This window comes from Cavia porcellus, unplaced genomic scaffold (genome assembly GCF_034190915.1).
Source record: "Cavia porcellus strain 051 isolate PalLab524CR breed Dunkin Hartley unplaced genomic scaffold, mCavPor4.1 scaffold_22, whole genome shotgun sequence".
NCBI classification, from domain to species: Eukaryota; Metazoa; Chordata; class Mammalia; order Rodentia; family Caviidae; genus Cavia; species Cavia porcellus.
The window spans coordinates 19,032,261-19,048,712 of record NW_026947505.1 but is presented as its reverse complement, the minus strand read 5'-3'; the positions used below and the strand labels follow the sequence as shown (position 1 = coordinate 19,048,712).

At 38.5% G+C, this 16,452-nt stretch overlaps 1 protein-coding gene across 15 annotated transcripts in view; it reads right to left on the bottom strand.

Moving 5' to 3' along the window:
* Positions 1–16,452, bottom strand: part of Ptprk (protein tyrosine phosphatase receptor type K) — a 498,623-nt gene that overhangs the window by 238,762 nt on the left and 243,409 nt on the right. For all 15 annotated transcript variants that reach the window (XM_063232882.1, XM_023564542.2, XM_063232877.1 and 12 more), the window contains exons 4-5: positions 3,966–4,047; positions 2,178–2,293 (exon numbers count right to left, since the gene is read on the bottom strand). In XM_063232882.1, coding sequence (XP_063088952.1) covers positions 2,178–2,293; positions 3,966–4,047 — 198 coding nt within the window. The remainder of the gene's footprint in view (positions 1–2,177; positions 2,294–3,965; positions 4,048–16,452) is intronic.

The window sequence follows — 16,452 nt, the reverse complement described above, 5'->3', positions numbered from 1 at the left end:
AACAAAAGATGAGTAAGATTTTTTTTTTTTAAATTATAACTTTTCTAATAGACTCACATATTCAAAAGGATTGGCCTGATCTGGTTGATTGTTGCATGGTTCTGTCATGAATAAATTTTTTGTTTTGTTTGTTTGAAAATATACCTAAGAGGAAAATTTATATTTCAACATAAAAAAATGAGTGAAGAGAGTATGTTAAGGTAATTTACGTGGAATTACTAACAAAGCTAATTGATAAAATAAGGGGAATATGTATGTTGCTCAAAATTGTTCTGTATCAATGCCAAAGTCTAAAAGAAATACGTAAATTCATCTTCTTGGTAAATGCAAAGAGAAGGGAGGTAGGAGACAAGGAAGCTAAACAGAATGTCACACAGCATATTCTCTCATCCATGTCTGAAGACTGTCAGTAGGAAAACTTCAAGAAATATAATGAAAAAAAAATCAATCTATAAAATAGGAAACGACAAAAATGAGTGGTAATTTGAGCAAAACCCACTCAGAACAGCACTTTCCAGAAAGTCTTTGGTGCCACAAGACAGCTGGTATCTATGGATACATAATGCTTGTTATATCCATGCCACATACGATTCTGGGGCACAAAGCCAGGTGCAGACTACAAAGGCATTTTAGATCCCCTAAAAAATACTATATGGTACCAAAGCCAAGCATCCATGAATGCTTCCATTTTAATGAAAACCAAAGTAATTAGGAATTGCACATGGAATCATACTATTTACTTTGGCAGAGACAGGGAAAAAAAATGGACTTAATATTTAGTTCATAAGATAGGATATACATTACACAAAATATGTTAGTATCTGTGGGGGAAATTAGTATAAGCAAAAAAGTAGAAAGTCTCATTTCTTTGCACGATAGACCTAAAATGAGGGTATCCCAGTATTTGCAAATCATATAGACTACAAGGGCAGTAACAACTAGATTAATATACAGCATGATGTACACCTAGGTATTAGTCACTTATTGTAACCATCATCCCAAATCACCTGCACATTAATGATTATCCAGACTCTAACTTCACCTCCCTGAATAATTAATACAATGCTACATCCTGCTATCGATGTTCAAAAACTAAATTAAAGTTAATAATAATTTTGATTTTAGGTCTCCATTTGTGTTGTTAGAAATTTAAAATTCTATGCCCATTAAATCTCTTTGTTCATTCTATGCAGAGAGAACTACAATAATAGTGATGATAAAAATGATATTCAGAGAATATTCTTCCTTCTATATCGCCCAGCTTTAAATCTTCAGCTCACAGCTCACTGCTGTAGATTTGGTCTTCTGGCTTCTGAAATCCACAGGTTCACTGAACTATTTCTGGTAAATTCTCTAAAGATAAAGCTTATTCCTTGGTCTGCGAACTTTTCTGTGGTCCTTTTTAAGCTCTTTATATATGCCATTTAGATTGCCCTAACTTGTGAGTTAAATCCCAACTAATTAAACCTAGATCTTTATTAAGGACTTCATATGTTCAAGGCAGTCATCTTGACCTCAGGGCTATGATCAACCCTCAGACACAAGCATCCTGAAAACAGTTAAATTGGCTCCCTGCCCATGTATATTTCCTGAAAACACTCCCAAACATCTCTTAATGTACTTTCAAAAAACTTTAGCAGACTATGACAGTTCCTATGTAACTACTACACTTCTGTTCAGTTCAAATTTCAAAATACCGTTAGATAAGAAAAATGTCCCTTTGTTTCCACGTTGAAGGGACATAGAGACGTTTTCTGCAGTATTTGTACATAACATTAGCGAAATATTAGGATTCAGCCACAACCTTAAAAAAGGAAATGCTTGTCATGAATTTACAATCCATTCAGTGAAGCACACACAGCGAGCCAGTTCCTGGGGTGTGCTGTGTGTGCACATACTCACATGATACACAGCAAATGATGAGATGACAAACAGCATGGTAGTTTGTTTTTTGTTTTGTTTTGGTTTGTTTTTTTTGTCTTTCTGGGATGGGGTCTCGCTATGTAGTTCAGGCTGGCCTTGAGCTCACTTTGTAGCCCAGGCTGATTTCAAGCTCGCAACCATCAGCCTGCCTCAGCCTCCCCAGTGCTGGGATTACAGGTGTGCAGCACTGCGCCCAGCACTGTTATTTCTCTTTTTAACCTGCTGAGCTCCAGCATGGCTTCCCCAGGCCTTACCTGCAGCCATAGCTTGTTATGCACCGCGTCCCTCCCTGTAGCGATGCACTGGAACGTCGCATTCTGCCCTGCGTTGACCTCTACGTCCCCGAGGCGGAGGAAATGAGGGGATTTGTCTGTGAAAACAGAAAAAAAGTTGTTTTTTTTCACTTGACAAAAATGTGACATGTTACTTTTCTCCAACCAAACATTTCTCATGTTTCTACATTTGGACAATACTAATACATTAGAGAACATGGAATTCTCCTTTCTAGTAGTTATCATTTCTGAGCTTACTCTCAATGTTCTACTTCTCACTAGCTGGGTTACTCACTCTCCCACAATTGCTAGCGCACTGTTCTCTCCAGAGTGAACAACCACTTGAAATTACTCCCGAAGTCTGCCACGGGAGGTTAGATACCAGTGCTAGCAGAAGTTCTAAGTTAGAGTAGGTAAGAGATATTAAGTAGGCATCAATCAGAGCATAATGCAAAAACAGAAGAAAGACTTAGAAAGTTTCTAAGATACTGCCAGTTCCATGTCCACGGAACTATTTACCTACAACTTAATCACAGAGATCTCCTTTGCCTTTTTTTTTTTTTTAATTGGTACCGGGGATCGAACTCTCGATTGCCTGCTGCAAAGCAGGTGCTTATGCCGCTGAGCTAAATCCCCAGCTCCTCCTTTGCTTTTTAAAACTTTAGTAGTTATAATCCTCTAGTGCTGCAAAGACAAAAGCCATGTTCTTGTTTCCCAAAAATAGTACATCAACTTAACTGTCATTCTATCTACTTTGTGTTTCATTATAGCTGTAGGAAAGTTACTCAAAAGAAATACCAGACCAAAAAAAAAAGTAATGACTGTAGTCAAAATGTGTGTGTCACACAAACGTTCTCTGCAATTTCCTTTTAAGACTGAGGTCCCATATATGTTTTTCACTGGGGAAAAATATGAACAGCAAAAGCCAAGCCTTAGAGAATCAAAGTTGTTGGAGAAGCATATCGGTCCCTAACTTTCTATTTACTCATGAAAGTATTACTTTATCATCTGTCATTTGAGAAGTAAACGTGAGCAGTAGACGGAAGCACAGGTATCATATAATACGCAGGGGAAGAATGTGGTGAGACTCTTGACTGTGCCACCTGGAATGCGTGACTCGACCCCTGCGTCTTTCTCTAGGATCCCAAGGGGAGCTCAAGGAAAAGAAATATTTGAACTAGAACATGAACCAAGAAAACAGCTTAGCCTGGGTGATGCAGAGACTTGGTGAAACCCTGTCTCAAAATGAAAAAAAGAGAAAAAGGGCTGGGGACGTACTCAATACAAAGGTTCAGAGTTCAAATCCCAGGGCTCCCCCTGAAAAAATCATGGCGAGAACCAGCTATTTGTTATGATATCAAATAATACCCTAAATTCCAAATGAGGTGAAGGAATTCATTCCCTTCATCTTACCACATTCTAAACGTACTTCTGTTTTATTTTCCTTCCTTTTGAGCATTAATTTGCTATTATTCTTTGTATCCAGAAACAACTGGTAATACTTGAGATGCAAAGAGGTCTACACAAATTGCCTTTGCATCCATATTCTCAGTGATTAAAATGTTTTTAAAAAACTGTAATACGTGTACAGTTAGTTGCAAGCCTGCAATTTCTGGAAATATTTCAGTGTTCTTATAAAGCTGGAAAAGGCACAAATAACAATCACAAAAGAGACAATAATGTCCAAGTGATAAACAACCAACAGTCACCACCAATCTAAGACAAGTATTGAAGGGACATAGAAAAATACAATTCTTAATCACAGCCTACCACAAGGATAGCTCAGAACTTGGATGTCATCGATGGCAATGTAACCACTTCGCCCTCCTGAGACTTCAGCTTCAAATATGACCTGTCAAGAGGAAACAGAAAACATTTATAGTAATCATTTTTAGGAAGTGCCCAGAATTGAAAGGGATGATGATGGTTGTTATACACTTAAAGGTAAATTGGAGCTTTGTGCCACTAAGAATTAAAACTTTATCTATAAGGTAACTTTGTAAACTTTGAACAAGTAAACAAAAAGAACTCAAGGGATAATTTAATTATGAGAGTGAAGCAGCTCAAACTTTTTAAAGAATGATTAACAAGAACGGTTAGATTTCATGAATACACAATACAAAGGTAGCATGAAGACTGATAACAAAAAACCTGACAGTTCTAAAAGTAATTCTTTCCCACTAACTTTATTCCTTTTTGTTATTAAGTTCCTTTGTATATCTATTACGTTCCAATCCCTGCTAGCTGCTGAAAATATGAAATGAATAAACTATTCTGAGCTTTTAAACAGCCGAAATTTCAACGAGAAGATCAGATTATTGGGTTTCATGCATGTGTTGCTGTTGATTTGCTTATTTACCTTTGAGACAGGGTCATGCTAAGAAGTTCAGGTGGGCCTTGAACATACTATGTAGCCAGATAGGCCTGGGACTCGCTGGAATCCTCCTATTTTAGCCTCTCAAGTGCTAGAATTAGAGGCAGCCACCAACTCACTGGCATAATTGGTATTCCACACAAAAGAAATGAAACAGCAAAATAGAGTAGGGTGGCATGTATGTTCTTACTATCCAAGACAAAACAGATTTATCACTTGACATTTCATTGCTGTATTTGATTTTTTATTTACAGAGCAATACAGATTACTTTAAAAGTGTTTTGCAAAGCATTTTAGAAAATGTAATGAAAGTTGATTTTTTTTTTCCAGTTTTCTGAGACAGGCTCTCACTATGTAGTTCAACCCAGCCTTCACCTCAAACTTGTGACAATCCTCCTGCCTCAGCTGCCTGAGTTGTAGGATTATAGGTATGCACAATCATGCCAGGTTTCAAAGTTGATCTTTAAAGTAAGAATACAATTAAATTGGTTTTATAAAAATATCTTTGACTTTAAAATATAAGAGGGATCTTGAAATGGTGGTGCATGCCTCTAATACCAGCACTCAGGACGCTGAGGCAGGAGGATCACCATGAGTTCCAAGCCAGACTGTGCACAAGACCCTATCACAAGACAAAAACAAAACAAATCTCCTTTAAATAACTAACATGTTAGTAGCAGTGAAAATACTGAGAGAGAAAAAAATATAAAAATAATGAAGACATAGACAAGCTAGAACTTGCTGAAACATAAAATGACTCAATAATTTCTGGCTTTTCCTATTCAGTGTATATGGCTGTCAGGAACCTGGCCTGGACAAGTACTGATAGATAAGATACAGATTTGAACAAAATATATAATAAGTATATTTCAGATTTCAAACTTGATTTTCTTCTGATACATGTAGAAGGAACCAGACTGATAAATCTGGAAGAGAAGGCTCTATATGAAGGCTTGCATTTGGGAGACAGGAAGTAAGGGGTCCATCTGAAGATCACTGTAGGTGGTTGAGTAAGATGGTGTATTATCTACTTTCTGTCCCAGGAACAATCTAACTGACACCTTCGTGTTACATGGGGAGCGGGTTATGTCGGGCAGGGTTTCAATAGTTTCAGCCCATGCATGGCTGGCTGGCTTTGAGGCCCAAAAGGCACAGCAGAGGGTACAGCCGAAGGGCCTGGCAGAAGAAAATAGCTCAAGCCATGGTGGCCAAGAGATGGAGACAGAAAGGAAGGACCTGGAGGAGAACGAAGCTTCCCATGTCATAACCTAATGACCCACTTTCTCTGCTCAGGCCCCTCCTGATTTCAGGGGGCATTTTAAATCTGAATTGTAAAATTCTACCCTTAGCCCCTCAAAGGCTCAGGTCCATCTCATGATGAAAAATGAATTTAGTCCATCTCGAGATCACAAAGGTCCATCACAAAGTCCTACTGTGCTACCCTGATGAAAAGTCCAAATCCAATGACATCTCTGATTCAACACAAATCCCTAGCTGTGAGCCCTTGGCAGGGACAGATAAATTAAGAGGACAGCTCTCTTGGAAACAGAGACTAAGACTGATGAGCAGGAATAAAACTAACCAAGCATGATCAGGGCTAATGGCTAAAGAAACAAAGAAAATCTCAGGTGCTTTAAAAGCAAGTTAACACTTTCATCAAACCAACTAGATAAGGCCAGGTCAGTCACAGATAATCTATGCTAGACATCTCAAATATGTGTGCTTAGTGGCAAATTTAGGGAGGAAAGAACATCTCTAATATTATCTAAAGATACCCGGCTATTATTCTCTTCCCTTGGGAATATTTACCAGTTTGGGGATTGGGTTATGATTCTGGTCATGGGTAAGACAGAGTAAAGTTCGGGGAGTTTCTTACAGCGGCTTAAAAAACATGTAGGAATCTGCAAAGTTGAGAGGTTGTGTTTATTTTAAAAAAGAAAAAGATGTAGGCCCCAGCAAATACAACCCAGTGTAAGAGATGAATCAAGAGAACATGAATTGAAAGCACCAACTGGAAGTGGCTGGTATAAGTTCTATGGTAATGTTTCCCAGGACAGTTTTATTCTCCGGTAGGAGTCACAAGATAACTAACTGACAGATAACAACAGTTAACATTCATTGGTTATGGAGTATTTACTCTATTAAAAAGACTTTCCTAAGCTGGCACATGCATTCACAGTTGTGTCTGCATTGTTTATTTCTGTACACACATATGTAGACTCCTAGGATCCTATGATTATATGAGATAGGAATTATTTTTATCTTCATTTCAAAAAAAAGCTAAGTAATTGGACTAAGACCTATCAGCTAACAAGTATGAAAGCCAGGCCCACATCAAGCCGTCCTAGCTTCAGACTGATTTCCTCAATGTCACTACAAAGGCACAGGAAGAGTATTTCACTTCAGTGTATTGTGCGCTTTAAGTTCCCTGCAAAAGTCTACAAGTCTAAGTGAGTTTTAAAGCTTACAAACTGTACTGTCATGTCAAATAACAGATATGTGCTGGCTCCAGGGCAGCGTCAGGAGCAATAACCCTTCCTGTTCTCAGGCTGGACTCTTACACCCCCAAAGCTTAGAAAGGAAGGCACAGGGCAGGCTAGGACTTTCGCTTGTCCATCCACTCCCAGTGTGATGTCTCCTCCTTTTTCTCAACTTAAGCTCTGCCCATGGTGCCTATCACTTTTACTTGGTGAGTTTGAGAGGCAGCATGCTGAAGAGGATAGAAATAACTTTCAGGATAGAAGGATACTAATCTGTGAGCACACAGTGGGTGTGTGCAGTTGTGCGCATGTGAACAATTGATTAACTGCTCATAGGAACGCGTTTTTGTAGGAACACATTGCCAGGTCAGGAACAAAAACAAAAAAGAAAAATACATTAAACAGTGTGTATCAGAGACAACTGTGCTGCGACAGAGGGATATTCTTCAAAGTGAGAAACTGTACTAGATGCCAAGCTCGCCTTTTTACAAACTTTTGAGTAAGACCCAAAGATGGGAGGATTTGAGCCAATTCTCATTGCAAGGACTTGTTTGACACAGAGATTTCACCATAAGTTTGATGAGTTGTAAAGAGCAGTATATGGAGCCAGTGTTATGCAAGTCTGCAGGTATGATAATTAGGGCTTCCAGTGCAGGCTTTGGAAGGGAACAAGTGAAGGAAGTAAGTTTTATTTGATGGAAAAGTGGTTCATACGGAAAGAACGATGGAAGTCTTTTCTGAAAAACATTATGTTCTAATGACTAAATCACAAGTCTCCGTAACAGCTGGTCATAGATAGTTATCTCAGTTTTGTTGTTGTCAGCACTGGTTACCTTATTTTAACTTCTTGGCTTAGCCTGGTACTACCTTCTAGAGCTGTTTAACTTCGGTTGCTTCCTATAAGTGATAAGTTTAATGAGATTACTATACCCTGGAGAAAAACGTTCTTTATTTGTTCAATTAATTGGAGTCTTATTCAGGACAATAAATTTAGACCTTGATTTAAAAGAAGGCAAAATGATCGGTTCTTTATTAAAGAAAAAAAAATTAAAAGGTTCATTTTTTGGTGAGCTCACTCTCCCTGGTAAGTATTGTCTCTGCCTCATTAACAAAAGCTGGAGGAAATTTCTGAGATCAGATTTCTTTACTGCTAGAGATGCAATCAAGCTTTCTCGCCTCAACAGAGCCCTCACCTTGGGAAGCTTTTCTGTCCAGTCAGGGGAAACAAATCTCCACAGCTTAATCACTCAAAGCTTGCTTGGGCTGATGGTGAGGTCACAGCTAATGCCTGGGGTCAGCTGGTCAACCAGGGCTTCCCAGAAAAGGGGCACAAGAGAAGCTATCCTGAGGTTGATTGTACCCCACCCAGGAGGCCCACGTGGCCACGTGAGGGACCGGAAGGACTTTCCATCCTGTTTCACTGCACACTGTTACCCGAGACACTGAAGGTGGCGACTCTAATCAAATTTTTGCTACTCCAGCAACATTGCTGGATTATTAACTAAATAAATGAAGTAAAGTTGAATTAAAGTGGAGATGGAAAAAGTAGCAAACTTTTATAAAGAAAGAGGACAATGTCATCCCCTGGCAAACAGAAGGCAGAGGAGAGAGAGCAGCTGATTGTGAAGTCAGGGAGCTCCGGCTCTCGCTGATGGTCTGCTCTCAGCTGCAGCCTAAGACATTAATTCAGTGTCTTTACAACTGCATCTGCCTGCATCATGGCTTTGCAGATGCTGATGCACATAAAGCAATTAAATGCTATATGGAAGAGAAATGCAATATGAGGCGGTGCGGCCACCACAGAAACCTGGTTTTATGAGTTCTTCATTTTGCTCACTCTACCATAATGTTAAGAGCACCCACTGCAAAGCTGGATACACATACAGTTCATTCTCTGGCAAATTAACTGACATAAAAACTTAGAGTTTAACTTTCGTGAAAGTTAAACTGTTTGTTTGTTTCTTCTGTAACATAAAGTATTGGTTTCTACCTCAGGGCTTTACAGAGGATTAGGTGAGATAATGCACAGGCAACATTTGGTGTCACTCCACGCACTCAGAATCTATTCCTTGTCCATGATAGCTCCGCCGTCACGAGAAGCAAACATCCAGAAAACACGCACACCCATCAAAATTAAATTTCTTCCCACCCCCTTCAGTCCCTCAACAGACACCTAAGCTCCTGATACCAATTTGGAAAACATAAAATGGTTTTGTATATCTTTGCCAGAAACCTCCTTAAATCTGTGATTTGCAATTTACACTTTTAAACATTAAATTTTGCTAGTGTAATGTTAAAAGTAAACACATTTGCTCACAAAAATTACATGTACCAAAATCGAGACTTATCTCAAATACTTATTTTGAAATAGGCACAAAGTTTGGTAATGAATGAAGTCATCATCTGTAAGGGCTCATGACAGTGACTAGGGCACAGGTTTAAGCACATAAAATGCTTCTAAATCACACACATCTGCTCTACCAGAGCCCTCAGAGTCCTCTCCTTCTGGATTTCACATATGTGTGTTCACTTAATACAGTTCTATATGTGTGAATCCATCTCAGTCATCACCATTAGACATAACTGACAGCTATCATGTGAACTCTAATCACGAGTCCTCGGAGCTCTGTGTTAGGCACTGCTGCGTTTTCCATGTTTCCTACACGGATGGAATTGAAGAAGTTGGGACTGCCAAGAGGAAAGATGTGGCTGCATGAAACTGTAAGCATGTAGACATGAAAAGTAAATGAAGGTACAAGATGTCACAAAAGTTAATAAAAGAGTATTTGAAGGAGAAGAGATGTCAGGGTTACGATGCTGATCAGACACCGGGTACGCTGAAGACAGAAATGCTGTGTATTTGTACCGTTGAGATTAGAAGCACATGAAGCAGGGGCCTCCTTCTAGCAAGGTACAGAAGGAAAATCACATGCCACAGAGATGAAGAGAGTGGAGAATGGAGACCACAAGCTTCAAAATGTTTACAGAAACTTTGCCTGGACAATAGGAAGCAACTTAAGGATGGAAAAAGAGGTGGCAACAATGAAAAGTTATTGTTTAAATTCTTATAATAAATTTTAAAATGAGAAACAAATAAGCATATCTCCCCACGAATGAGAATGACCAGCAGGGAATATTAAGAGTGTACATGAGAAAATCACTGACCAGAAATGGAATCTTTCATTTTACAGAAATTGAGAAAAACAAATGCATGGAGATGTGAACAGGAAGACTGAGGGATGAGAGCGCTGCAGAGGTGCACCTCCAAATTTCCCAGCTGTGAGAAATGGATGGCTGCAAAAGCAAAGAAGAGGCGGACAGCTGGAGAAAATCAAATGACGTGGAAGTGAGACAAGGTAAGAAAGAGAACCGAGGAGAATGCAGCAAATACGTATTATGGGCCCAAGAGAAAAGAAAGACTATGAACTTCTAGTGATCAAACGCCATAATATGGCCATGCTTTAAACAGCATTTGCCACCTCGAAGTTTAGAAAAAGTGGTTAGGAGACCAGCAAACAGAGTTTACAGAAAGGAGAATATGGGATCCAAACAATCACAATGAAGTCAAATTTTCCTGTGAAAATTGGTCTACTGAACCCCACTCTCATGAGGGTATTGGAGGAACCCGGTAAAATGAACACAGTAGAAGAGGAGTTTATGAGAAGGAAGTCAGGGGCACTCACGGAGAGTGAGGACACTTGTGAGGGACATGCCAACTATTTAATTAAAGCAGACCGTTACTGAGCTAAAAGAAGGAGGGTAAATTTTGGAACTGCAGAGGGGAAGAGGAAAGACTCTCAAAAGACTTTCCACAAAGAGGCTAAGGGGTGGGGGTGGACTTTGGAGATCAAAAGTTCGACCCTAAACATCCAAGTCAGTGATGAGTAGAAGAAAACGACGCAGCAGTCCAGTGGAGGATGACCATGATGACAGGAAAGAAATCCAAAGGGCAGAGGTACTTTTTATCTACTGATCTGGTCCAAAAGTTGCATGGGAATTAATACAGAAAAAGTGTTTATAAGCTGGAACTGGAAACAGATCATGATTATAATTATAAAATTAACTACTTAAATAAATGTTTAATGTTTGTCTCTTCTAAAATATAAGGTCATGGAGGGCAGTTACTTGATATTTCCCCGAAGTATCATTAAACCATGACTCTTCTTGAAAGTCAGGGTTGGAAAGAGTTTCAAAATGTTACAGGAGACAACTATCAAATACCAGTGGACTCCAATTCATTATCTTGCCTCCAAAGGAAAAACAGGATTAGGCAGTGAGCTCATTTCTACCTCACTCATAAAATTTTGTTGACATAATAAAATGGAATTCCCTTGAGAAAATTCCAGTTAATTTTACCAATTTAGAAGTCATAAAAACATAATCACTTCCCTTGAATAGTTAAATAATGCTACAAGGCATGGATTTCTGCTAATATCCCCCAAAGATCTAGAGTATCTATTTGAAAACTGAAAATTCTAGAATATGCCTTCTTTGCAAACATGCATATTCTGTTTCTACAAGAATGTAATCACGAGGACAGGGAGGGTGAACAGGTGACGCCCAAGTCTGCCTTGCTGCCCACAAACTCTTGTGCCCTGTGGCCTCCTCCCCAGCACTGTCTATTTGGGATCCCACTTTATGGACTCTGGATCAGCTGAAGTGTTAGAAGAAAGAGGCTCCTCTGTGTCAGACCCTGCCCGCAGGCTGCTTTGCCTACTGACTCCTGTAACAGTTCACTACTGAGAGCCCAAAGTGTGAAAGTGCCCTCAGGAAGAGACCCCAAGTCTCTCTGAAGCTAAGGAATGTTTAGTAGCTCTTATCTATTGAATGTTTAGTTGTTCTGACAGTTCTTGAAAGAGATAAATATCTGAAATCACAAAAGCACAAAGATAATATGCATAAGCAGATAATACATAACATAATACAGTCACCTTTTGGAAGTATTTGTGAGAATCAGGGGGTTCGAGTAATGTGCTGTTATAGAAGGCAGTTAAGACGGATCTTAGAGTCTGCGTAGGTGCTTTACATAAACCCGTTCATATTTCAGATTTTAGCTATCCTTCGCAATTCCATAACATAAATGCACAGGAAATCAAAATTAGTCATTTTCCTTAAAGTGCCCTTTTCCTTAAGAGGACTCTTTCTACTGGAATTCCCCATCAACATTTCGTACTCTCCAGGGAGTAATTAGGACTTCAGAGACTCTAAAAGCAACACTTTGTTATGTGAGTATGAACAAGCATTTGGTGTAGCTAAGGTATCTGCCCTTAGCACCTGCCACTGTGTTTCACATGCACACACACACACACCCACACACACACACACACACACACACATCTACAAAGTTCTATCTGTCTATCTATCTATCTATCTATCTATCTATCTATCTATCTATCTTATGGGGAAAGAATAGAGGTTTGAATGTTTCTTAGATTGCACATATTAGGTATATTGCCAACAAACACTCTTGACTAAAATATCAGTGGGTTTGGTTACAAAAAGATACTGGAGGCTGCATTACCAGTCCCAGATACAATTAGAGGGCCTACCAAAATACGTGACATAGATGACATTAGGTGTGACAAGACTGCATGCATCCCCCAAAAAGCAACTAAGCATCCATTCAAGAGCAAGCCTTTCCAGAGTGATACTGTGCTTTGTCTGATAAACAACAGAACATCAGTCAAACAGCTGTTAGTGTCCAGGAAACAACAAAAATGCAGGGCCAACTGGTCTAAGGAACAAAATAAAACATGAGGGTTTTCACATCAAAATAGACTTCATAAAAGAAGAGCCCAAAACTGAGATTTTCTGAGGACTCTATACTAACTTTCACATGCAAACATGGTTTATTTCTACACTTCAAATTAGTCCCAGGAATTGGTGATACCCTATGTTATTACCAAAAATATGGAAGAGCACAATACAAGAACTAATAATACTCATTTGTCAGCTTATGCTAGAAAGTTTTTACTCACAAAAGTGGTCTACTAGCTACTTACCTCATTCCTGAAATCTTACACTTGTAAAAAATTATCAGTGATCTCTTAAATTTTAGTAGATATTGATGTAGGTTAATATGGATCAAAATGATCATTTCTTCATCATATTATGATAAGCAATGACCTAAACAAACATCATCTTGGAAAACAAACCTAAAACCTCGATTAAGAATAAGTAATACTTATAAAGTTAACCCAAGGAGTTGGTGTGTTTCTCCATATTCTCTGTATAAAGACACCTGTAAGAAAGGAAGTGTGGGTACTATTTTCTTCAGAAGGTTGTGCAAGACTGTACGGTGACAGAGATGCACAGGTGTGGAGATACACACAGGCTTTCGGCAGCACCTTTTCAACTGTGAAGCACAGGCATGGCTCTAATCCTGATTCTAGTCTTAACAGGTCAAGGATAAATCAGTCTTTTCTTCTATCCCCAGTCCTTTTCAGGGCTGATTCATCAGAGGCAGAGCCCAAAGACCCAGCAGGTGGCAATCAAGGAGACAAAAGGGCAGTTTCAGGTGGCACCTATGCTAGAGTGTCATAAGGAAGCATCCCTTAGCTTTTCTGAACCAGAAGAAACTCAATACCACAAAACCACCACTTCTGGTGTTCATAATTTCTCCTATCCCTATCACTAACTTAAATGTCTCCTTTCCAAATTCATTTCATTGCAATATGGCAAAGCTGCCTGACACTAGAGCCCAAGGGGGAAAATGTGATAATTCACTGATCTCTTAGAGCCTTTCCAATTCCAAGAGAGGCAGACGGAAGACAGAGGATAAGAATATTTTAAATGCATTTAAAATATGTATTCAGAAATAAATCGAACAGGACCCCACTGTTCACTACACAACCTAATTTATCATAGATTCGAATTTAGCAAGAAATAAGAAAAACTAAAAAAAGTAATTAGGAAAAGAAAATGTTACAAAAGTTTACTGAAATAATTCAAGATCTAAGAATGCCACCGAACACATTTTTCATCCTACAGATGTGCCCTTAGATATATAAGCAAGGAACTTGTACCATAAAAGATTGTGTATAAAAATGAAAGTGGGAAGCAAAGGCTAGCAGGAAATTCATCAGCAAAGTGTCATCTCTGTATCTTTACTATCACAGCTCCACCATCTGGGTTATATTTTATAGTTACTTGTCTGAGCCGAAAATAAAAGATAACCGGTTAAGGTTTCTATTTCTATCAACACAACGCTGAATTACACTACTATTTCTCCTTGCTTCCAGGGATTCCCATTTGTCTTCCTACAGTCCACAAGTAGTATCTTTTACATTTTAGCACCCAAAGTTCAATCCTCCACACCAGAGAAGTAGATCACCTCGCTTGCACAACTATATAAAATAATAATAATGATAATGATAATCATACTTTCAAAGTAATACAGTAAGCCTGCTCCCTGACAAAGTTAAATGACTCCCAAATTAAAATATTTATAATCATACGATGCAATTAAGAAACTTGAAATTAGTAGTACAAGTTGTATGTAGCAGCACAGGAAATATCTATTACCTCTGATGTCTCTTGACAATATGCACTTTGATGGAAAAGCAAGCTTTGTGCAAACCAAGCGAGTAATTGCACTAATCAGGTAACTTAAATCGATTTATCTATGTCAGGCAAGGTACAATCAAATGCTACTACATTGTACATTCAAACAAGTTAGCAAAGAATTGTTTTGTCAAAACTACTAGACCAGAACTCTCAAAATACATCATCTTGGCTTAAGAATGCATCTCAAAAGTACCATGACCTTTTCTTCTTTGAAATGATTAGGGCTGAAACGGAGAGAGATTTTTACACAAAGCTCATTAGGAAAGCTAGTTTGTGGATGCCTATTTGAATTTAAGATAATGAGCAATATCTCCTGTCTTATTTCATAGGTCAAATGGTCAAAAGTGGTTATCTTTGGCTATGCAAATTAAACAGGGCAAATATAATTATGTATTACATAATTTATATTAACAGTGCTCTTAGCTACTAAGAAGTTTAACACAAATTCAAAACAATTCACATGAAATAATAAACTTTTCAATCTATTTCTTCAGAAGATTATAGTAGGAAACTGAAGGACATCCTAACACCACAATAGTACAGAGAGCTTAGCTTTGCTTCAAAAACTGACTGCATTTGCACCTATACACTTGCTTGATTTTAAAAAGCACAATAAACTAAAAATATACAGTTCATTTACTTCATTGCAGAACATCAATTCTGGCATTTGATATACTTAAAATGTTCTATTGTCACAAACCAACGAAAGACAGAATCTTAAGACTAAGATATTTTTCTCACTAGAAATTTTTGAGGCCCCAAATATTTGTTAAGTAATCTATTAAGAACTGTGAAGTTAGTCAACAAAGGAAGGAAAGCAGTGTCTTCACCAAACAGTATCTTTTTCCTATCATTTTTGTAGACTTCCCAGTCTATCCAGGTGTCTAGTAAAAAATGGGTTGTGGGAGACAGGTAATTTAGGAAATTACAATGCTAAGAAAGAAATTTCTGGAACTTTTGGTATATGACAAAGACCTGGAACTATATATATATATATATATATATATATATATATATATATCTTTCAGATGTGACTGAGTCATCGACCAATTTTCTTACCCATTTAAAACACAAGAATTGACATAAAGGTGTATTTTAAAGTAGAAACAGGAGTGGAAGAGGAGAGGCAATTCTTAGTTTTATGGATAAAATTTAGTTACAATTTGGGGAAAGTGAGAGATACAATGATCAAGGGCTTCTCTTAGAGGGTGAAAAATAGAAACCTAAAGAGGTCTGGTGGCCTAAAAGAGACTGTCAAACAATCCTAGTCTATGGTAATCAGAGCGGCCTTTCCAGGGACTGGAGGAGATACGTTTAACCTGCATTACATCTGCACTGATGGGATACATGGACTATAAATATCAACAAATCACATGTAAGTTAAAAGCTGCCAAAAGGCAAGAGAAATACCTGTTCGAATATTCTCAAATATAGTCCCAGTACCGAAAATCAGCAGGAGCAGGGTATTTCTTAGATACATCGTGGGTGGGGCCCAGCGATCTGTATCTGTGCCTCCCTTGCAGGGAATAATGACACGTATCATCTGGGTTTGTCTCCATAGCTCAAATGCAGAGAAACTGAGCTATAAGTCAGGTGCCAGTGTTAGTTCTGTACCTGGAAGGATGGTCCAGGGACCCTGTCTCTTCCTTTACTTCCTTTGCTTTACATGAAAAATTCATAGACAGAATTCTTAACTTTGTCACATACCTGCTGAAATAAAAATGCAGCTGGGCATGGTGGCATATGCCTGTAATCACAGGACTTGGGAGACTGGGGCAGGAGGATCACTGCAGGTTCGAGGCCAGCCTGGGCTACAAAGGAAGTTCAAGACGGGCCT